Source organism: Patagioenas fasciata, chromosome 1, assembly GCF_037038585.1.
Source record: "Patagioenas fasciata isolate bPatFas1 chromosome 1, bPatFas1.hap1, whole genome shotgun sequence".
NCBI classification, from domain to species: Eukaryota; Metazoa; Chordata; class Aves; order Columbiformes; family Columbidae; genus Patagioenas; species Patagioenas fasciata.
In genome coordinates, this window is record NC_092520.1 from 8,182,099 (window position 1) to 8,207,003 (window position 24,905).

General features: G+C 38.4%; 1 protein-coding gene across 17 annotated transcripts in view; it reads left to right on the forward strand.

Moving 5' to 3' along the window:
* DLG2 (discs large MAGUK scaffold protein 2) overlaps positions 1 to 24,905 on the forward strand; it is a 1,047,967-nt gene that overhangs the window by 280,530 nt on the left and 742,532 nt on the right. The window contains exon 1 of one of the 17 annotated variants that reach the window (XM_071799106.1): positions 397 to 1,172. The exons of 15 other annotated variants lie outside the window; for them this stretch is intronic. In XM_071799106.1, coding sequence (XP_071655207.1) covers positions 1,053 to 1,172 — 120 coding nt within the window. In that variant the 5' untranslated portion in view covers positions 397 to 1,052. Of the gene's footprint in view, positions 1 to 396; positions 1,173 to 24,905 lie in introns of those variants that run through there. One more of the 17 variants, XM_071799288.1, reaches the window with a different exon arrangement.

A 24,905-nucleotide genomic window follows, 5' to 3' on the forward strand; every position in this document is an offset into this window, starting at 1 on the left:
TTTCATTCCTGAAGGTTGCTTCAGTTGCTTCGTAATTCAGTATGAATATCGGTGCTTCCCGGTGCTGTAAAGAAGGAGTTGAGTCTTTGACTGTGTGTCCCTGCAGCCTAGTAAACAATCAGTTGATTTGTAGCATCCCAGTGGTTGACAGGAGTGAAAGAAGTGGTTTGATCTTATTTTTGTGCTTGTGAATTAAAGCTTTGCCTTCTGGCTAGGTTCTGAGTTCCCTCCTTCTGGAAGATATTTGAGCATTTTAAATATGTGGTTAGAAATGTGAGGGCACAGCCTTATCCAGGATTTTTCTGCTATCGTTTTAAATTTTCTCCCTGTTTCTAACCCCAGCAAGCAAGAAAACAGTTTAAAAATTACGTCCAGTGTCTGAGCTCGGAGCACAATGCAATTCAGGATCTTTAGAACTAGTCCGCTGCATTTTTATTAAATGAGAGTGAAGGAGTAGGTGGGACTTTTTATTTAAAAATAGATTAGCACAGGGGACTGAACTTGCATTTGAGGAAACGTTAATAAGCCAGCCAGCCATTGTCCTTAATCAGAGACTGTATTTATAAGTAGAACATGTTGAATCTGTCATGATTGATGACGTTGTCTTTGTTAAAAGGGATGCTGCATCTTTAACAAGAGCAGACAGAAACAGTCCAGAATCTACAGTAATTTTAAGAATCGGAAGAGAAACCTTTCTTCATTTTTCCGTGTATAAGATTTGTAAAATATTGAATAGCAAAACATCAAAGCCAGGGGGAAATATAAGTAACTTGCTGCTTACATTTTAATTCCTCACCTTTCCCCTCTGGCTGAGCTCCCCCTCCTTTTTCCCCCCTGAATTTAAAATGCTGGAAGGAAAAGCAACTGAGGTCCAAGTTTCAGATGCTGAATCCTCTGCTAATTGAAATTACTGGGCATATTTCTATATATAGTCGATGAAGAGATATGTAGCTTTCACTCAGTGCCTTCAAGACATGTCTTTTTGTAGTCAGAAAAACAGAGATCAATGCATTTTCAAACTGACAGAGGGAACGGATGCTCCTTAGTAGCACATGCTCGGGATCGTGTGTGTACCGTTTGTGCAGAGCAGAGACGCTGAATACTGGTCCATATGCTCCTTGTTTACTGCAATGTTTTTTGCATGTTACTGTGCACTCCGGACTAATGTGAAGGTAAGAGGAGACGAGACAACAATTTGACAGGAATGTACATGTAAAGCCAGCTGCAGAAAATGTCTACCTTGTGTTGCTGAGTACTTTGGAATTGCTAGCTGAACAGGCATATTATTACAGGTGGTTGTGGAGGCTTTGTTTTATCATTGTCTGTGTAGCTAAAGCATAGAAGCATGTTTTAATTTTTGCAGCTTAGCGACCTTCAGTTTTTAACTGCTTGCAGTTCAGGTTCTGGGCTTGTCTGATCCGATAAACATGTTTTGCTACTGTCCAGGTAGGCCAGAAACAAGATGCCAAAGGCTGTTTGTGCAAGGCTACATAGCTTTATATAGGATAAGAATTCCTATACTCTAGTCCCCGTGCATTCTCCAAGTGATGCTGCCTGCATGCTTTCTGCTTGATTACTTGTCTGTAAATCGGGGGGTCTTGCTGCAGTTGTCTGTGTTGGTTTTTTTGTGTTGATTTGTTTCTGACTTGAAACAAAATGCATAGAAACAAATTATAATCAATGTCCTAAGAAATAAGCAAGAGATTATTAGCGAAAAAATGCTACAGAAAAATGCCAGCTGGCAGCACTGGTCTCACGGTAACTATTAACCAGCGTTTGCCACTCATGTCAACATTTGCTTGCTCTGATAATTAGTGTCAGAACTTCAATATAAGTTGCTGGATATATTACCTTCTCTGCAAGTAAGACAATATTAGCAGACAGGATCATTGGCATTGAACTGAGCTCTAAGCCACGCTGTGGGCCAGCTGTGGGAATCCAGTTGCATAATTTAAATGAATTACAGCCCTTAGTCAACATATTGGGGAGGTACTTTTGGCATTCTGGCTTTTTCATGTTAGAATGAGTGTGTCTGTCTGGGAAAGAAAGCACTGACAAATGCTGGATAATAACAGTTAGAGCTGTTTTACCTGCAGAAATAATTGTAAAGGATATTTTGCTTTCAAACTGCTTTAATCATGCCTCTGAATTGAAGTGAGTTTTCTGTATTTACACTTGGTTTGAGAATAATGAACTTCATATTTTTTTTATTAAGTGAAAATAATTTTTAGCCATTGGATTATAAAAGTATTTTGTATTAAAACTCACATTCTAAGAGTCTGCTCCTGTGTATGTGGTCAAAGTCTGTACTGATGATTGCTGAACTGAATTGCTAAGCTTTCACATATTATTACTTTGTATTTAACTTTTGCAATTCACTTTCTGTGCCACTTCTGACGAAGAAGGTCAAAAATATATTTTCATTGAATATGTGGATAACAAGCCAAAAATATAGGTTAAAACTTTTAATGCTGTTCTGTCTTCCTATAATGCATCCATTGTCCTTTCCTTATGCTTTCCCTATAATGTTTTTGGTAGGTTAGTAAATTATATCCACATTATGTGCCCTGTGTTCTACACAGTAAATTGTCAATAAAGCAATATTTTGAGACCAATCATTCTTTATTGCCCATTTTGTCCCCCAGCCTGCAGTAATGTGCTGAAGGTGTTAAAGTGAGTCTGTTACTGAGAAATTATTTCTCAGTCTAAGTAAGAATAGGTACAGGGGGAAATTTCAATATGAACATTTTTACTCTAATTTCCACAAGATACGTTATCATTAAGTTCCACAGCAACTGTTAAGAGTCTTGTGGGTTTAACTTTTGAAATGTCTTTGTGTCCTTTCATAAACACAGAAAAAAAGTGAAAGGTTTGTACTAGCTCAAGCCTTATGATTATTTGGAGAAGATAATTTTAATTTATTGGAACTTCTTCAACTGTTAAGTGTCTCTGGAATAATTGTTTGATATACAGTATCTGTTATTTACATTATATTGTTCTAAGGATGTTATCTTCAGTTGTTCTAGTTTCATCAAACTCATCCACTTTCAATGTATACTTTGATCATTAAAAAGCTGCATAAACTTTGCAAATCTCCTCAGTAACTGCCTATGTATGGCAGTGGCACTTGCATCTTCAGTAAGTCCTGTTTTCTTTTCCTGACATCGAAAATTACTTAATAAATAGGATTTTAGTGGAGGGTGCTCCCCATGCCTGGTCATTCTAAACATATTGTATAATGTTTCTGCAGAAATCTGTTGCTTTTAACTTGGTTGGCCCTAACATAAGCCACAGCTTTATGGGTGGCCAAAATAAATGAAATACATTATAAAACATCTGTTTTGAGTTTTGTATTTTCCCCTTTTAAAATGGATGGAAAAATCTCAGTGGTTCTCAAATATTTTAGTCTTTTAGTCATAAGATAGAATTAAACTATAAGTACGGGCTGTAACAGGAAATAGATTTGCTTGCCCTGGAAAGTGAAAAAGAAAAGCAATTGGGTCTGTTTCTGATGGCAGCTGCAGTTTATGGCTTTAGAGAAAGCAGATTTTTCAAGTTCAAGGTAGGACTCTCGCTTCTTGATTGCCTGTCTATCTGAAACCGCTCGTGTGAACTTGGTTGGCCTATGCAGACTTAGAAGAAGAGGTCTACCCCATGCATTCTTAATCAAAGGCTATTTTTACAGATGACTAAAGAATAGTACCGACCATGAACACGTACCTGCCTGTGTGAATAATTATTTCTTCCTGCCTGAACAGGAACAAAGTCAGCGGTCAAAAAAGGGAGAAGAATGCCTGAGATGTTCTGAGTGAAATATCTTTCTATGCCAGAGTTTCTCTGGACCTTCATGTTAAAATAACATTCATCGTGAACTAAAAAAATAAAAGACAACCACTGCTTGCTATTGCCTGTTGACTAGATACACACTTTTTAAACTGATCTCTTTCTTGCTCTCTCATTTGTGCACAATTTTGTACCTCAGTGGAAGATATCATAAATAAGCATGGAAGTCAGGGAATTAAAATCTAAAAGCAGTGTCTCTAAGATCAGAAGTACTCTTGTGGAAATGTGCAGTGTGCCTGAAAAAGTGAACTCCTACTATGTGCAGCAGTTAAATATATTGTTGTATTTTCAGCATGAGTAAGTCTCAGGAGCGCAGGCTATCTGTGGCAGGGGGCTGCCCAGTGTCAAATGTTTGTACTTTTAATTGTGTCCACTGTGTATTGAAAATACTTCCTGTATTTATTATGCAAGAGATTGTTAGAGGTTGCCATTAAAAACTTTCTGGTCTTGGCTTAGGCAAGTATTTTAAATTCCCTCAGTATGAGCAGTATTTCTTGTAAAACTACGGGAAACATTGCAAACATTTAGATTCCACAGTCTGAGCTAAGCTTGAAAAACTTCGTGGACTTGGGGTCTTGCTTTTTTTAAAGTTCATAGGAAATTTGCCTTTCCCTTCCCTTGATGAATTCTGTGTGTAGTTCTGACAGGTTTTACTGTGAATCTGGGCGGCTATTTCTGGCTGACAGTTTGAGGGTCTTACTGGAGGCACAGCTGGTGCTTCTGGGAATTTGGGCAGCAGAGCTGATGTCTTTCATGTGTACCTTAGCATGGGATTTGATGTGAATGCTGGGCTCTCCCACCTTGAAGTACCTTGTCCTCAGCACTGGCTTTGGGGTCATCAGAGCTTCATGTAAAGATCAGGTTTTTTTTTGTTATGGATTCAGATCCATACCCTTTGAAGTGCCAAAGGCTTCCCAGGAGGTTCCGAGTTACTTCAGTAGAAGTTCAAGGCTGTCTTCATATTACTGGGCGCACTTGGCACCTCACAGAACTGAGCTCCTACCTGAACACTGGATTAACTAAGTGCCTTTTTTTGTTCTGACTTCTAACTTCGGGGCACGGTGGAGGTGACAGAAGCTTTCTACATATTTCTTGTATCTCCTGTGCTATGGCTAAAAGATTATGCTAGCCTGTGTCAAACTGTAACCATTAAATGATTTATAGCTAAAATTTTGTTGTTTTTGGAGGATCTCAGATGAGGCAGAAGACCTGTTGGGGTAGGGATGGAGTATGGCCAGAATTCATGGAGGGTGATAGGAGCCAGCATCCTTTAACCACGTAAGCTTTCTCTGTTCATCCACTTCTTCCACCTACATTTCAAAAATATAAGTATTTATTTTAACGTAGCAGTTTCCAATTGCAATGTACGTTGTGAAATAAGCAACAAAAGCAGAAGAATCATAGTAACGAATAGCAAAATATTCCGTTGCCAGAAGCTGCAAAATGTCACAAATACCAACCAAGCTGCTGACTTCTGTTTCCATTTTTACACACAGCTGTAGCTCTTCCCTTTCCCAGTATCTGTTAGTTTGGTGCAAAAGCAATTGCAGTTTTGGACTGTGAATTTTAATTATAATTAGGATCAAACATGTCTTTATTAATAAAAATAGGAACCGTTGCAATCAACACATTTTGGCAATGAGAAATAAGTTTGTTGATTCCTGTAGTGTAAAAATCCGTGATTCAGTATTTAACAAACTCTTGGAAAGCACTTTCTGCATCCTGGTGGCTGTGGACATGTTCTCCCTGCAAAATTTGTAAAGATGCTTGAAGAAGTGGTCGTCGGTTGGTGAGAGGCCAGGTGAATATGTTGGATGAGGCAAAACTTTGTAGCCCAATTTATTTAACTTCTCAAGCGTTGGTTGTGCGACGTGTGCTCAGGTGTTGTCATAGAGAAGGATTGTGCCCTTTATGTTGACCAATGCCAGCTGCAGGTCTTGCAGTTTTTGGTGCATCTCATTGATTTGCTCAGCACACGTCTCAAATGTAATGGTTTCACTCAGATTCAGAAAGCCGTAGTGGATCAGACCAGCAGCAGACCACCAAACACTGACCATGACCTTTTCTTGGTGCAAGTATATTTTCTTCCTTTAAATGTTGTATCATACGCTATCTTCAGCACCTCTTTATTAAGTGAGGAACAGTTCAAAAGTCATACAGCTTTGATGTAGCATTTTAAAAGGAGTAAGCGAGGAAGATTGGTTTCTCACATTTTATAATGTAATTAAGAATAGACTTAGGAGTCGCTTTGAGTTTGCTCCTGTTTGTAGTTCTGATTATGTCTGGCAGTCTGAATTATTGTACTCATAACTGCTTAGTCATAACTACAATATAACAGGCAGGTCAAAGTATATTCCTGTCCTGCTATAGGACACCAAGGCAAAATGTAGGTTAGTACTAGAAAGCAAACAGAGTTGGTGTGGAATTTCCACCCTGGGAGGTTTGGGGACAAGGAAAAGTAAAATATCATGTAGGCTGTGAATGTCTAGTTGCATTTCTGTAATATTTCTTGTCACCTGTTTATAAAATATTTGACTAGGCTATAAAAGAAGCAAGACCTTGAACTTTATAAGGGATTTGTTTAACAACTGTGGGATCTAGCCTTGAGAGCTAAAAATGGCTGAGCTGTTTGTATTGCTGTCATCCTTTTGTTAAATAAAGATGGAATTTTAGGGAGGAGATAACTCATTGCAAAAAGGTGGTTAGTGATCTCTTGGACAAGCTTCTACAAAGAGAGCTTTCTCAAAATTACGACAGTAGTAATACCACAGCATTTCTTTCTCTTGGTAGCTTGCTGTACCTGTTACTAAAATATATTGCTACTGCCCACTCTCATGCTTTGCAGGAAGTTAGAAGTTCTCATTTATGGCCTGGTTTTTGCAGTCACACCAGTGATGTTAATAAGAGTTCTGGTAAATAGGAGAACTGAATCCAGTCTCATACATTTCAAATAGGAGTTCTCTCTGAAAAAGAAGTACATTATTTGAATCCTGAAAATTGATTTTTCCACTTCTGAAATCAAACTTGGCCAGATTTGCAAGCATTTAAAATACTTAAGTATGTACTTTACCACTCCTCCCAGCTGCAAGTGTTGATTTATGATACATGGGCATAACAAGTTATAAATGAGAGCAGTAATTAGAATAGATTAATAACACAGCAGCAGCTCTGGTTTTCTACATATAGTAAGATTGGGACTATATTTAACACATAGACCAGAATAATATCCCCTTAAAGGCCACTGTAAATTGGTGAATAGGTACAGAGATGCTGAAGTGACAAATAGGCTGTGAGACATTAAATCCACTACTAAGAATTCTTTAAGAACACTTAACAAATACAAAGATTATGCTATGGGGATAAGGGGCACTTACCTGAAGTTAGAAGAGATAGTCACAAAAGTAGTGGTTGGAAGATACAGAAGCTGGGCACTATTTTCTTCATTCAGAAATTTCTGGATTAATACTAGAACCAAGAAAAAAGTGTTCAATTCTATTTTGTGTCTTCCATTTTAATATGGGCTCATTAGAGCTTATCTGATGAGCTGTTCTCATCAGAGATACATAATTGGCCTTTTTGTTAGAGGAGAATTGAAAGGATCTAGGACTATAAAAGTATTTAAATTTGTTGGGGTTTTAATATGTAAAAGTAGCTAGAATATAAAATCATGTCTATATGTGACAATTTTTTGTTTACATAAAAATGATGAAAAGTTAAATTCTCTACTGTTAAATCACTGCTGATAAGCTTGCCCTATGTACTTAAGATGCCAGCATTTGTGTGATTTTTATGACATTGCAGAGAAATTAGATCAACAGTCTTGACAGGAATGCTGCCTACAAAATAGTGAGGAATGTGCAGTGGATCCAGGCAAAAGTAAGGTTTATTTTTTCTTGGGAATCTCTTTGAATCCTGTCAACCCAGATGGGTAGAAATGCAGGAAGACCATTAGTCAGTGGTGGATGGAGTTCTTAATAGCTTGTCACAATTAAAGGTTGCCCTAGAATGTCTTCACAGGCATGTAATCTCTACTTGTATATATATTTTGGGCACACTGAGATTTTTTTGAGATGTTTCCTATCCTATCCAGGTCCCCATGTTTTTGGCATGGGATGAATGTATGAAATGCATGTACCTATTTTGGAAGCCACCACCTCCTTCCTTCCACGATATCCTTACAGATGGTGGGAGACAAAGAAAGTATCTTTTGGAAGTAAAGATGCAAAATAAAATTCTGAAAGAAGAATTGAAAAATATAAATTTTCAGTTATGAATACACTGAAAAAATGAAGTCTGGAACCCATTCAGACAGTTTGCATTCCACCTGTTTCCCCCAGCCAAAATAATGACTGATAGCTACAGATTAATGACTAATACAAAAGTAACAGAATGAAAAAATCTATTATTAAAAGCATAACCATCAATATTTTCTCAGAGGATTAGGCGGTGGCTGATTTTTCCCTGTGTATCTCCAGACAGATCTGAGTATTTGAGGTTGTATAAATTCTCCCGATAACTGAGTAACTTCCAGGCTTCTTCTGGACAGACAAGTAAAACAAAATCTGAATCCCATGAAAACAAATCAAAGAAACCCAGGCAAAAGAGGTTTTTGTTTTAGTCTGACTTTCATGAAAGAGGTAAACCTCTCAAATTTCAAATAGGAATCTCTGTAGAGAAGTAATTGGAAAGGCTTGCCTGCCTTTGATAGCACAGAGGACCATTAAAACCTTAGAAAAGGAGGATTGACTGGAGAGGTAAAACTCAGAAAAGCATTTTCATCCAAGCTGCAGGATAGATGAAGAAAAATATCGTAGATAACTTCACACATATTTGCAGACATTTTGGACAGGATTTTCAGCCTGCTCCAGATTTGTTTTCAAAACTTCAGTTTTTGTTTGCAAACAACAATAAGTAGCCAAGTTTTCACGTTGGACAGAACAATCATAATTAATCTAATCTGACAGTGCAGACTGTGAAACTACCGTGAATTGTTGGAGGAAGGATACATCTCTTGACACCTGCTCTACCTTTTTAGAAAAACATTCTGTTTCTGTTGGATAGTTTCTGATGAGAGAGAACCCCTCACCACATTTACAGATTTATTATTCTAGGGGTTAATTAGTCTGTTGGAGGTGTGTGCCATATTTCCAGTGTGAACTGATCTAGTGTCAGCATCCAGATTTTGGGCAACTTTCTTTTTTTTGCTACATCTTAATCCACTGCAAAGGGTTGTATGGCTGTGAGTAGCTCTGGGCTGTGGTGAAGGCATCACCTAATCATCTGTTTGATTAAGTAAATAAACTGAGCTCCTGGCATCTCTTCCTGCAAAGCGCGGTTGCCAGCGCTCTCATCCCTCGCATGACTTGTCTTTGAGCTCTCTCCAGTTTCACAGCAGGCTTCTGATCCATGCACACCACAGCTGGACATGACCTCAGAGCAGTTGCAGGCCCATGTAGTCGTAATAAATGTCCTGGCTCCCACTAAAGATACAGTGAGTATGTCCAGGGTTACACCGGCTCCTTTAGCCACGTTGCTGCACTGGGAATTCATGTTCTGCCCTGGATCTAGGAGGATTGCCATCCACTTAACAGCAGACATCTCTTGAAAGTGCCCACAAGGAAGGGTTGTTTTCTTCATTCTTAAAGTTCTTTATTGCTGTCTGTGTTAAAAAATACATTGATCTGTATCAGTGACTTGCCCTTTGTGCCACTTACTACACTACCTGTTTTTTCTGTCATTGTTAAATCTGGTCAGTAGTAAGTGACTGAGTTTTCTCCTGTATTGATCAACATTTGAAAAGCACAAGGCCAGGACCAGCCCCTGAGGATCCCACTGAATGCAGCTGATCAACTGTCCCACTTGTAATTACATTCTGAATCCTGTCAGTTCAGCACTTTCTAATCCATTTAATGTGTGCCATTTTGATTTTGTTTTTAATAAAACATCATGCAGCACCATGTCAAATGATTTACAGAAGTCTAAGTATATTATATCAATATTGTTACCATTGTCAGCCAAATTTGTAATCCCATCTGAAAAAAGATAGCATGTTAGTTAGCTTGACAGGATCTGTTTTCCATTAACCTGGCACCATGTATATTTGTTTTCTTCAGAAATGAGTGTATATTTTATCAGAAACTCTATGCTAAATGCTTTTGAAAAATTACCCATAACTAGCACAATAGAAATTGGTTGGAATGAATATCTTTAAACCCAGACCTTGTTTAAGTCCCTATTTGGAAATCTCTCTCTAGCTGAGCACCAAGCAAACATCAGGAACTCTTGAAGGGTTGATCTTCTTGCAAAATAGAGATCTCCTGGTTGAAGTGGAAAAGTGAATAAATTATGAGGGAAACAAAGCTTGTGTGGAAGAGATGGTTTCTTTTATTGGACCGTCTCCAGTGGCTGAAAACCAGTGGATGTTCTGGATACAGAATGTCCTTTGGTCTCGCTTATATATCTTAGATTATTATGGCTATGATAGCAGCTGCAAATGAGTCCTAGACATTATATGAAACATCATTTTATTAGAAATTAAATCATACTACATAGTTCCTTTAGAAAAGGAAAATGTTAGGACTTCAAAAGATTATTTCATTTCTGCTAGATAACCTGTGAAGACAAGAATCTGAATTCTTCCTGAGGAGGTGTTGGAGTGCTGATCAGTACTTTCATACCCTCTTCTTCCCGTGTGCTTTTGAGATGTTATTAATTTCTCATGAAAACCTGCCTCTGTAGTGAATCACACGGTACATTCATGCTCTCTGGTAGTGCTTGAGTTCTTGAAAATGAGGACATGAAGGCCACATGCTGGTTTCTAGCCACCTGTGTAACTGGGAAGTGAATATAAAGCATTTTACCTCTAAAAGATATCTACAGAACTCAGGTGGCATTCAGCTCACTTAACTTTAGAAATAATCAATGTAAACATGTATATCTAGTGATTTTTAGGCCCCTTTTGCTGTCAGTAGAGAGGAATTGTCTCTTCTGAGGCGTGATTCGTATGACCTAGTTTAAATACCTACATGGGGATGAGATTAATTGTGTCCTGAAAGTGCCAGTTTCTCTCCATTTACCAGAGAGAGCTTAGGGGACTAGCTTAGATGTAGGTCTCTCTCTTACAGACATTTCCATCTGGTCAAATTAATCCCATCATTCAAAGCAGCAAAGATGGGATTTTTAAGACTGGTCAGGCTGCTTTTTCTCTCCTTTCATTTTGCATGTAACAGAAGGAAAACTTAAAAATGTGGGGAGGAGGAGCAAGCTTTTGTGAAGGGTCAGCCAAGATGCCCTGGAGATGAGGCAAGAGCAAGAGCTGGTGGGACTGTGAGATCATCTGATTTGTTTTCCTTTGTTTTTGTCTTTGTTCTTGCTTCTAAATTACTTAATTAATATACAAAAAATAAGCAGTGAGTAAGCTGTTTGCAGCATGTTTCCCTCTTGCCCAGCTGGTAGATCAGCCCATTATTTCAATGATGTTCAATTGTTATATTTTATTTTAGCAGCCTTAAAATTATGAGAGAACAAATTAAGGACCACACACTTATGTCTAGTTCTTTTTTTTCAGGCTTGTACATTTTTCTCAGTGTAAGCACATGCTGCAAAGGCATTAAAAAAATAAAAAAGAAAAAGAAAAGAAAAAGAGAGAGATACAGCACAGAGCACATACATTAAACAATGTTTGGGCTGCTTGTCAGACAGCTAAATTTCAGTGTGTTTATGACAGGGCATCTTCATCTGAGTTTGGTCCCTATCAGTCAGTAAAACTAGATATCTGAGAAACCAGTTCAGCTCATGCTAAATTAGGCACCCACAGCTGTCCAGCTGAACATCTAACTGTATCATCAGTCTTAAAGCTGACCCAAGACTGTGGGATCATCTCAGGGGTAAACGTGGCTAGAAACACAAGAAGGACTGAACATGTGCCTAGAAGTGTAGGTGTGACTCCAGATCTGAACTCCTGCCACAAATTCACCAGAAAATGTCAATAGAAGTAATAGAGTCACTAATGCATCTTAGGGGGATATTTTGTGTGGATTAATCAGCAAATATTTGTACAGTACATCCACTGTAAATTTGCCGTGTCTCTATAATACGTGCTAAAATTAACAAGCAATTTAACTGTCAAGGACTGTTTCAGATAATTACCAACTTTTCAAAAGTTGTTAGGAGCTGGTTACCAGGGGATTTGTGAAGATCTAATTACCATTAGCTATCTGACCAAAACAGGTGACTTTATCTGAGATTTTCCACTAGTTTGATTTGAATGTTGACATGATCCTCTAAACAGATCAAATTTCACAGAAGTTTTGACAGTTAAGTGAATACTTATTGCACTCTTTTTCACACAGCAAATGCAATACTTCTCAATCTAAAGACAACCTCAAATTTAATCGTAACCTATAGCTTGCTGCTATGCAATTGTTTTTAACAGTATTAAGCTAAGGCACACTGCTTGCTGTCTTCTGTTTTCAGAAGAATTAATACATTTAATACAGAAAAATGTTTTAAAGATTTCACGTGAGGCTAATAAATCATGAACAGCTGGATTGCCATCCATCAGGATGTAGTTTCACACAGGATGATGAAAAAAAGATGCAAAAAGCTTTTTTTATGTGTTCCATAGTTGGTGGCATGTATCAGCTCTAATGGACAAGGAAAGAAAATAAAAGAGAAAGAGAAAAGTTTCCCCAATGACCATCCAGGAAGAGAAGTGGTGGGGGTGTCCCCAGATGGAACAAAATTCTGAGTGTCTTCTCCAGTGCATCAGGTGTTCCCTGAATACCTTTTCCAGGTATAGGTATTAATACCTTTTCCAGATAACCTTTTATAGTTTCCTTGCAACCTTCTCGATCGCCCCCATTTTTTTTCTTGCTTATTAGACCAACAGGGGCAACTGGAGCACTTGCCAATCTGTCAGAGACATTGCAGAACTGTTGAGATTTGTGCATGTATCCTATGGGGAAATACTCAATTGCTATCTAAAGGCTGCTTCTTACTGGTATGATCTGCTAAGCTCTGGGTTATAAACCGAAACTTAAGGTCTAGGGAGTGGCAAAGGGTGAGTGGAAGGAATAGGAATTAAAATGCTGGAAAATCAGGACTAGAGGTAGTGTCGCAGCAACTGGGGGTGCGTAGGTGGGATGTGTCAAGGGGAGAAGCTGACTACAACATTGCACACGAAGGGCTGCAAGGGAAAGCCCTGAGCATTGCACAGATTAAGGCAATATGCAACCAATAAAAATAAATCCTGTTGGGAGGAGAAAAAAAGAAAAAGTGACTGTATTATTTTTTCCAAATTAATGACTATACAGATGTATTAACCCTGAATGGATGAAGCCCCTTGGCACCCATTTTGCAATTGAGTGCACAGAATATACCTTCAGCGCCCCCCCACTCCAAAGTCCCCCAGCAGAAGTACCTTTTGTCTGCCCTTGCTAGCTGTAAACAGTCATGAGTCACTGCTGGGTTTCCCTGGTTTATTCTGGTCTTACTCACTTCAGTTTATTATGCCTAGATTGCATCTGCCATGACTGTCTCTTCTTCACACATGCACAGTCTCTCCACTGCTGACATTTGATGCTAGTTCCTGGCTTTGCATCAAACTTATCTACAGAGCGCTACCTTTCAACACAGTTCCTGCATCTCTGGTCCCTCCAGTGATATTTTCTCATTGAAATACTGTCTGTTTCTCTTGCAGTGGGTACCTTGGGACACAGCTCAAAAAAAAAATGCTAGCCCTACTGTTTCAAATCTTCCAGATCTTCTTCCAAAGTTTTCCTTATTTTCTTTTCTGTGGCTCTCAGAATCTGACTGCTCTACCCTCTGGGAGTTTGCCTTTGCGTAGTGAGTTTAAGGCAATGCAATATCATAACAATGATACATCAACACATTTTGCATTGAAGAAAATGACAGCAGATAGGCCCATGTCATTTTGGACCTATACACACTGTATTGTGGTTTCTCATCATTATAAGGGTATCTCCTCACTGCATCTCATTCCCATCCTTCCCTTCTAGCCTGGCTGTGGGACTACTGATGCTCCTTCCTCATCTCTTCAGGGAGTTGTGCCACTCTATTTTCTTTCCCTTTGCCTTTCTCAGCTGGATCCTGTCTGGACCTCTTTTAACAAAACACTTTGCCAGGTAGAAATCACTGCCCTGTGTTTTTCATTGAATTTTTCCTATGATCAGCAATTTTTCCCTCAAATAACTAAGATGCTTTGCTGATCAATCCTACTTGTTCATGAGAGAAGACTCTATTTTGCTCTCTTTAACGTCTTCTTCCAAGGAAAATAAGTTACTTTTTTCTCCTCAGTTTCTCTATCATATAATACTGATTCCTGGTTAAATTAAAAATAAATAAAGAGAAGGGTTTTTTTTTTCTCCCTTCTGTAATTACCTGTTGGGTCTGAAATGTTGTCAGCCTAGAGCAAGAACAAACCTGCAGTACCTGTGTGAAAATTCATCAGCTTTTGTTTATCTGAAGGTCACCGGTGAGCAGAGGCAGAAAGGCTTTCAGGATGTGAGATTTTAAAGATTGAGGCTGTTTCCTTTAGAAAATACAAGAATTAAGAGGCCATAGTGCTAAACATTTTAAACAAGATAAATTTTCTTCCTGTCTCAGTTTTCCTACACATTCCACCAAAGGGGCATTCAGTGAAGCTGAAAGGCAACACTCCCAAAACAGATGGAAGGAGATGTTATTGCAAGCAACAGCACATCACTGGAAACCAGTGACAAAATGCCTTGAATCTTGAGAGTTTGGAAAGACTTAAAAAAGAGAAAAAAAAAAGAAAAGCAACATATGATTTCAATATATGGTCTTAAAAGTACAAACTAGATAAGTTTTTCTATTGTTCTTCAGATTTCTTGTGCCTTCTTCTGAAGCAGCTGGTACTGTTCTCTGCCAGACACAAGTCAATGAATAAGATGATTCATGACAGTTTTTTGGTTTTGTGTTATAATAGTAATTAGGAGAAAAAAATTATAAACACAGTGATGAAATTAAATCCCTCAAGAAAAACTTTATGAAATTAAGGTTTGGAATCAAGGAACAGAATTTCTCTTGCCTACTTTTCTCTGAGGGAATGTATAACCTCTGGTATATTTGGCCTAAGTTTATCTTTCTATTCCTTCTGTTTAAGTTTCTGGCAGAGGGCTTCTGAGATTTACTTATCTGCCATAACCACAGCTGATTGAAAATACATTCCAACCTTGTCAGAAAAATATGGTATCAGTAAGAATACAAAAGAACATGAATTAAATGTAAGTGGTAGTGTACATGACTTAAGAGTACAGGCAGGCTGGAGTTGCAGTGAATATTGACTGGATGCCTCTGAAGAACTGCAAGCGCTTTAAAATAGAGAGCCCAAGAAAGGTATGTTTCTAGCTGAAGAAGAAGTGGAATTCGCCTTAGGAAAAACAGTCCTTCATGTGACAGTTATCAGAACCATTTCAATCTGAGTGATGTTGTTTAGAAATCACTTCAGGTTTCCTTGCTGTTGCTGACAGATTTTGCTCAAGCTATTGCACTATACTTGTTTTGTTAGATGTTTTCAGGTAGGGTTATACGGTGAGATGGCAGCAGATACGGTCTGAAGGTAGACTAGTACTTTGTGCATGGTTTTAGTATCCATTTTCACACCTGGTTTTCTACCGCGAGCTATTCTGGAAACTTAAATGTAAGGAAGTCACAGAGATCTGTATTACTAACTTCCCATGTGCAACTTTTTCTTGCCAAGGTTTCAGGGAATTGTGGTTCTTTCACACAATCTGTGAGAACAATAGCAAAAGAGATTCTGACTTAGCAGTTGAGCTTCATTTGCCAAATTTCTTTTCCTGCTTTCCCCAAGGCTTGGTTTGTCTTTCTGTCTGGAGCACCCATCTAGAGCAGGCAATGGAGGAGATATCTGTCAAAGTACTTTTATGTTTGCCTAGAGCTCATTGCAAGAACCCTTGGTCAGTGCACCCTTGGTAATTTTATCCCTCCTTGTTCAACAGCTTTGTAACTCATGTCATCCTTTTCCTTTTGATCCTTGTTTGTTACAGTGGTTTATTTTTCTGAGTACTCTGTCCAGTGCTGGTTTAACCACTGGTTAAAATTTCACACTGCATTTTAAAATATGATAAAATAAATTTTAAAATTATATGGAAAACATTAAAAGTCAACATCAAAAAGCTAAGGAATGTGGAGGAGAAAAAAGCCAAACAAACCTGCTTTCTTTCATGATGCAGTTACATGTAACCTCCTCAAAACACTGGTGAAAACAGAAAATTGAAAGGGTTTAAACCACAAAATTGTGAAGGTTTAAAACACAAAAGTGCAAAAACCTGCTCTGCAAAAATAGAAACACGTTTGGGATTACATGGTTTTACATTCCATGTAAGAAAATAATACTTGTAGAAATTATTTTCTCCCAGCTCCCCAGATCTTCCAAAGGTCTTCCAAAATTTTACATGTCAGTTGGAGCTTTTAAAAGTCTTGTGTGTGGCTTTGGTTGTGCACGTTCATCTACACATACATCAGAAGAGACCAAAATATTGAACTGGGAGTCATAATACCTTTGGTTGTGTTTCAACTCATTTGCTGCTTTCTCATGAAATCACTAGAGCTACTTCGACCAAGACTCCTACATTCAGAAAAAATCTGTCCAAATAAGTGAATAGGACTGTACCATTCCTCTTAGTCTGCAGATGAATTGCCTTTGTCGTTAAGTGGATGTAGATGGTGGTGGCTGTAATTTACATAATATTTCTGTCATCAGAAAATGTCAGGATCAGTGAAACAGTGTTGAGAATTAGAGTGAACAGGAATCTTTCATAGAAGAATTCCATGTGTTTGTGGTTCTTACAATACCTTTCCTGGACCTTGTTCAGCCGGCAAGGTCTGTATCCTTACACAGCCCAACTGTAATTATTTCCTTTTTTGTTTCTGTAGTGATCTAATCCCAGGACACCTTCTATCACCTTTTATCAGCAAAAACACCTTTCAAATGGTAGCTAACCAGAAAAAATATGCCATGTAAAAATGAAACCCAAGTGGTGAATACAGGCAACAGCTGTGAGCCTTTTCAGTTGGAGAGTTGTATTTGGAGGCAGTATTCATCCACGCAGATGGTTGAGATGGGCTATGAAAATGCATTAATATACTTGCTGCAAGAAATGACTGTATTAGAAAATGCTCATTATTTGTCTGGAAGAAGAAGAAACAACCTGCATGGAATGCAAAGCCTTGAACTGTTATGGTGAATAATGAACTATACAGATCTACTCCAGAAAATGTTAATAGTAATTGTCTGTGGAGAGAGATAAAGATCTCTCTCTGCTAACCCATTTGGTAGATAAGCTGCAGTAGAAATAGGGTTGGGAACCTCTAGCAATAAAAGCTTAGTTTTCTCTCAATTGGAAAAATGCCAATTGTTCCTCAAGTCTGAATCCTAGGTCATTATAATTTTATGAAGAAATGTTCATGAAATTAAAATAAGTTCTTCACAGAGAATTCAAGATGCTCTGTATCTATAGGTAAGTAAAGAAATGCTCTACAAACACTAACAATAATTTAATGTAGGATTAAAACATTTTTCTAGTGACTACTTGGGTAAAATCCTCATCCTCTCTCTATCTACTTTACAGCACATAAAAAATGCCACAGATGTTGCAAAGCCCTCAAGGCTTTTTTTCCAGCTTTAAGAAGATTCCCTTGCAAAAGCCTTGCAGAAGACAACTGTAAACTCTGTGGGAAAACAACCCACAGCCCTGCAACATTTTGAATAGCGCTGGGCGGTCATTGTATACTACAATGCCCAAGGCTGTTAGTTGCATCAGGTGCTTTCCCCTTCTTTGAGTAGCCTAGGAGCAAGGAGACAGAACTATAACTGAAATCTGTTTTATTGCCCTGCTGCTCTTAGGTTTCAATTCCTACTCTATACCCATTAGAAAACTGCCAAAAGTCCCTGCAATGTGTGACTTGCAGTACTTTTCATTAATTCTGTTTCATACTATTTTGCCTGCTCTATTAGATAGAACAAATTGCTGATTTAAGCCATGAATATTACTTTAACGTGCTTTCTATTTTTTTTTTTATATGGATTGCAATTGTTACATCACCAGTTATGGATATCTACTGCTTCATACAGTTAATTTCACATGTGACCATAATACAAACAAAAGACAAATGATCATAGCTACATGCTGTATTAAGAACTGTCTTCTCAGCAGAGGGAATTTGTTCAAATTCTTTCTGTTTCAAATATGTGTGATTTCAAGGTTTGTTCATGATGTTTATTCATGCAAACATGCCATGTTGTTATGCAGTGTGTATAATTCCACGTTCCTAATCCAGAAAACAAGAGCAGTGAGGATTTATAAGCAAAGTTGACTCATTGGGAATGATGCCTCCTAACTCAAGAAAGCTGTTGCTTTGATATATTCTGTGTCACAGCTGCTCACTTCAGTGGTGAAAATCCATTTTTCACTGCTTTTTGCTCCTGGTAGACCTGCTGAGCCAACACAGATAAATGAGAGCGAGAAGACACCTCTGTTCCATTTTGCACATTGTCAACAGAATTGTTTCCTATGGTAGGTTCCCACTGAAAACAACAGGGGACCTGGAGGTATCACAGAGGCATGAATTGCAGTTTGTGGGGTTGCTCTGGTGTTGCACTGGAGACCTGAGGCAGCCAGCAGAACATTGATGCAGTTGGGTCTCCAAGGCCTGAGTTAGGGACAGAGGCACACAGAAAGTGGTTTTCCTCTTTGCAAATGGAGCACATCTGCTCTGGAGCCACTGAATAACATGGTGATACCCCACGACACCAATTTGTGCACTTTTCATGATACTTTTGTTCCTACCTTTTGAAGACCACAGTTTCTTCCTTTTTAAAAATAAAAATATCTCAGTGGTCTGCTCCACTTTTTAGTTTGTATCATGTTGTGAGCCTTAGTTTGGAAGGTTTACATCGTAATTAATACCAGATGTTTTAGCTAGATAAGTAAATCAATGGTGATAACCATCAGTAGCACGTAACAGAATGAGGAGTTATGAATATTAGTAGCAAGATTCATACATGATTTTGCTTAGGTACCTACTATTTATGCCAGACTGAATCTTCCTTAGAATAAGTAATTACTCTACATTTGTAAGGTAAGCAACATTTTAAACAGTCTATTGTTTAAATTGGTAGCTGTAGGCTAAGCTGAAAGGCAACTCCGTTCAACTAATTGCTGCTATGACTCAGACCTTGTAACAGATATGCAATTAGGTTTGGTTTTCTTTCAAACCCCTTTCCAGCTCTGATTTTCTTTATAAAAGACTGTAAAGGGGAAAGAATGCTTTTTGTCTGAAGAGTGCCATCCTGAGAATAGAGAGCCTAAGAGGGAGCCTTTTACATGTAATACTACTGTTTTAAGTGAGAAGTTTGCACATGCATTGAAATGTCTGTATTAAATAATTTAGGACTGTTCAACAGTCAGGTATAGAGTTATCTGTATTTCTTAAAGCTGACCCAACGTATAGTTTACTGTCTTAACTGCACTGTTATTATTTACTATATTTCTCCCAGAAGTCTTAATTTTTTTTTAATAAAACAAACAAGAAACACAAAACAAATAAATTAAGATTTTGCCTCCCCTGCCCTCTATAAAAATATAACTATTCAGCCTAAAATAATTCTAAGAACATCTCCAGGTTTATGTTTTTATCTTCCCCCCATCCCCCCTGGTTTACAATTTAAGGCACAGTAACTTTTGATTCTGTGGTTCTGAAATTCAGTTTGAACTGTCAATCCCTTCTGCATGACCAATGAAACAGATTTGATGAGTTGGAACTTTTCAGCCTTTGAGGACAAAAGGCAGCTCACTGCCCCAGCCTGAGTAGGTTCAGCAATGCTAGCAATGGCAACAATTTTTACTCAGCAGCTCTGTCTGACTGCTAGAAGCAAATATATTGAAGAAAAATATTATTTTCATGGCATTCTGAACTGGTTTTACCCTTGCTACGCTTACTGAACAAGTACAGGACTGCTAATTGAATTTCTGATTCTGTTTGCAAACTTGGTAAAATATTGCCAGTAGACAATTTAGGATGGGTTTAGACTTTTCTGGAGTCTTCTAACTATCTTCAAGTAAATCAAGAAGCATAAGTGAGGACCATAGCTGCCATAAGGGCCCTTTGGAAGGACACATTTGGCTCCAGAGAAAAGTTTACACTAGATCACAGACCGGATAAAAGCAGGTTTGATTTTTATATTTTTTTTTTTTAACTTGGACTTCTGAATTAAGTCCCTGAAGGCAGGTTGAATTCGTTATGTTTCTTATCAAATCCCAGAGTAAACAAAATCTTTCCCTCTCTGAACCAAGATGTATCATGGGAAAGTTCTCGCTCTGTGCCTGTCAGTAAAAAGAAGTTTGTGAACTCCCACAGTTCAGGCGTTTAAACTGAATTCAGGCATCACACTTCAGTGAAATGGTGTATTGGTGCCTGCAGCTGCTGTTTACTCTTTTTTATTTGTTTGTTTATGTTCTTGTGGAAAGATGGAGCATCAGTCTACACTATGTACCATGTGGCAAAAAGGAAGCTCATAAATAGTAGCTGAATAAGACTCTTGTAAAACGATATCTCTCGGGAAGAGAAGTTACAGGATATACAACTTTTTTCTTCTGCCTGTGATGTTTTGCTGATACTATGGATGAAATCTGAAATGTATTTTGCTTACTAAGACAAGCTGATGAAAATAGTTCTTGTTCATTTTGTACAAATGAGTCTCTGTGTCTTTTGCAAGAAATAGATGGTTATACCTGTGTCTTTTCATTTTGAAAGTGCTTTAACATATTACATGCTTCAAAAAAGAAACAGGAGTTCGTACCTTTCTACAAAGTTACTTCTATAAAGATAACACTTTTCAGGCACTTTTCCCCTCTAAATGAGTTTGTGAAATGGAATAAGTGGCAACTGAATTCCTGACTAAGGGTTAGTCTTTTTTTTTTCCCCATTGGTCTGGATGTGAGATTTTAACACTCTGAATAGATTCTGTTCCTGTTCTATTACAACTGTTAGTATTATTGTCACTATTCTATTCACTATTTCATTAATATTTCTGTGATATTATGCTTTAGCACTTTTCAGTACTCAGCTTTCTGAAAAGAAAAACCAAACATACTCTCTAATCACCTTGATCTTTCAGCTCAGGTCATTCTAGCTTTAATGAGAATCAATACTGTAGGTATCTTAAGTAATGTTGCTCTTAATTGCTTGTCATTGATATTGCCATTACAAGATTTTAGGATTCTTCCTGGAATCTGCATGTGTTAGGATATGTGTGTATATAAGTAATGTACTTTGGCAACTTTGTCTTGGCTTCAGAATCAGTGTCACAGTTATTCACTAAAATACAAGCCTAAGAACAGATGCACATGAACGGTAATCAACAGAAGAAACCTTATTGAACAAGCCCGTTAGTAAAAAAAGGCAAAAGACATTGGAACTTCATAGGGACTATGTCATTATTGGAGGCTTTTTATAGGAGCTATACGTGTACTAAGCTACCAGAGTAATTTCTTTTTGACTAAAAGTACGATGACTTACATTCAGAACCTGTGTGGCTTTGGAGGTGAGTCCTGTAGTGTACCGAGGAACCAAGGAAATAAGAAAAGACACAGGAACAAGTTACTAGAGGAAAAGTGAAGGTGGCACCATTTGTCTGCTGGGCTGACCATTCATTCCACAGCTCTGAGGGTGATGTACATGGAGAGGCTGTCCAGCCCTGCCTCTGGCTGCATGTACAGCTGGGCTGTTCTTGAAACAACTCCTTAACAGCCGCAGTTTTCATCCAAATGTTTAAGGAAAATGAGTTTCAGTTTGCATTTTTGGGGTCTGAGCTGCCATGGGCTTGGAGATACTGGAGAAGAAACCGCACAACCTGTGTAGTAGAGTTGGGAGAGACAGCATTCTGCTCACAAATCAAAGCTAATGAGGTGGTTTGGTGGATTTATTTTTTTCTTTTTTTTTTTTTTTTTTCCTTCAGAGAAAAGCATCCTGGAAATAAAATATAACTTTCTGATGTGATTTTAGCGTCGTAGTTGTGGGTCACAAGCCTACGTTTTAAGGAAAGGTAGAGAAGACTATATTGCAGAGATTGGACATTTGTCAGAACCTCTGAAACCCCACCTTCACACAAGTAACTGAAAAAGTCATTGTTGTCAGATATCATCTCCACGGTAAAAATAACTTGGTTGTTTTCCTTCCACAGAGACAACATCTGTTGAATGAAATAAAACAAAGCAAGTGAAGTGATATCAACCTTATAAATGATGTCACCCAGTTATGCTGGTCCTGTATAAGATATTATTTTATGTAAGACATTTGCTTTTAAAATTTCGTATGCATTTTGAAAGTCAGATTTTGCTGCTGGGTTCACAGCATGGATTTCAGAAAGCAGATGAACCGTGAGGTTATTTTTCTCTCCTTGTAGTCACTGAGTGGGGATCCACAGCATGCTCCCACCCTTTAAACTGCATATGTGCAAAGTTCTCCTTGCTTCCACCTACACTGAGGCTGGTGCCACAAGATTAAACCTTTTCAGGGATTTGCCTCCAGTAATTCAAATAACTGCAGCCAGAACCTGGGGGCAGCTTTTCTGCTTTGTTTTGTTTCCCTTTGTGCCTATCCCTGCAAGCAACAGTTGCGAAAAGAGGGATAGTGTTCAGCAATTATGCAGCATAAGGCATTTTTCTCTCCCAGCACTGATAGGTTAATTCCATTATTAGTATTATTATTATTATTATTATTTTTTTAAAGTTACAGAACTGCTGTTGGAAGCATTTCATTATTAACACTACTGTTAGGGAGCTGCTGTCCCCGAAGGTCACAGATTAGACAATCTATGTTTGTACTGTCTTTGCTCGCCTTGTCTAATCCTGGGCTCATGTGCTGCACAGAGCTCACAGCGATGGCATCCACTGTGACTCTGGAGGTGGGATTCAATTTCAGAGAAGTCACTGATTTCTCTGACTTGCAAGGAAGCTTTCCACAGCCTTGGGATGTTGTTGCCCAAGCGATAGCCAAGGAATCATGTTCAGGAGCAAATGCAAGCCCTGAGGGAAAAGGATATATGAACAGACCACATAGGACTAAAAATTTCTGGAAGATGCTGGTGGCTTATCTGGAAAACAGACGGTGAAGGCAGACGTTACCTTTCAATGAAAAAGAGGTGAGAGAATTACTCTGAACGGTAGATAGAGTAACCAGTATGCATTGGCCTCTCCAATGTGAAGCCGTGAGCGAGATCTCAGGAATATCTGCCTTTTCACATTAATATCTGTACTCCAGGTTTTTGTGGGAAGCTGAAACACTTTCTAGAGGCTTATTTTGCTTTTTAAAATGAGAGGATAGTGTACAGCACACAATTATCTTTCTGTCCTAGAATGACTGGGTTTTTTTAATGTGCTGTGGATCCTGCCCTGCCAACACATGAACAATTATCTGTCAGCTGAAGAGGTGTTTTTTCTGTTTGACAGCCAGAACAAAGCATCTTGAACCAAGTGCCTGCTTACCTCTGGGGCAGGATTTGGGGCTTGCTGTTGTGTGAACTGGGAACGCGTTACTGAACTGCTGTGCGTATCTGGAAAGTCTTTGTCTGACTGGTAGGGCATGTCTGAGCCTTGGAGAAAACAGAGAAGGATTTACATTGCTTTTCACACTAGAATTACCAGACCATCAAGGCTATGTACCCATGGCTAGCAAATAGGAAAATTGAGTTACTTTAGTAGTTTTGTTTGTGTTTGTGTTTGTTTTTGGTTTTAAGTTTAGAAAAAGTTAAGAAATCCCTTTTGGTTGGATAAACTGTAAAGAAGGTTTTGAAGTTTGTGGAATGAAAATAGAAAAGTCTGAATACCTAACTAATACTGTGAATTGTCCAATGTGATCGTATGTTGATAACAATGAGAGTCCCAAGGCCCTACACATCCAGTGAAAAGACGAATCAGCCAGACTACGGCATTTTGCATCATCATTTCATAGGACAAGCCTCTATTCGTAAATACATATTGTTTCCCTTTACTTCTTTCCTGATTTTTCATGCCATCTTGTTTTCTCTTGGACTCTAACCAGATTTCTCTTTTACTGGGATTGTACTCGTTTTTGTAAAATAAGGGAAGGTGAATGGCTGAAATTAATGACTTTCATAAACACAGACGGAGACAGGTTGAAGGAATATGAATTTTCTTCCAGAAATGGGCTGCTTGGCAGCCTGGAGATGACATTAGAGATGGTGGAACGCAATCTCTGTAGCATATTATTGCTGAAGGGTACTGCTTAGTGTATTAAGGACTCAGATATGCAGTGCAGAAGATACAGAGGTACTGTAGTAGAAGCTGGGAAAGGGCATCAGTGTTTAAGATGGATCTCCAGCTTCTGTTAGCGTTGACAGTTTACTCAGAGGATTTGTTGTCCATCAGCCTCGCTGTTTAATGAGGTGATCCAGAAAATGAAACTTTGACACAGAGATGGATTTTTAAAATGAAATTTTGAAAATATATTGTGTTTTACCTCTAACATGATGGTGAGAAAAGCCCAGCTATCTGACAATTTGTTTGAACTTGTTCCTCAGTTTCCCAGCCCACTCCATGATCAAGACGAGGATGTCCATGCAGTGTTTCCCTCTCTGCAGGTTTCATATTTATCTTTTTTGCCAGCTGCATAAGCACTTGTAAGAATTGGCTGATTCCAGTCTTAAATGCTGGACATTGGCTGCAGACTGGAGAACTTTCCAATCCTGTTCCTGCTTCTTTTTAATTTAATGTCAGGTCACCAAGGGGCTGCTGGTGAGTGAGAACATTAAACGGAAACCCCTTCATGAGACACTGTGTCAGCCTTGCCTGGAGTCATAAATTGCTTATCCCAAAGCCAATGCAACAGTCAGTCCAACTGCTTTTGGGAAATGCATTTCAGACCTTCTACCCATGATAGGTCAGAAGACTGTGGTTAAATGGCCATGGTACAATATCAGGACTTCATAGGGAAGGTGAGGCCCTGAATGTATGTATGTGTATTAAGTGTTGAGAAGT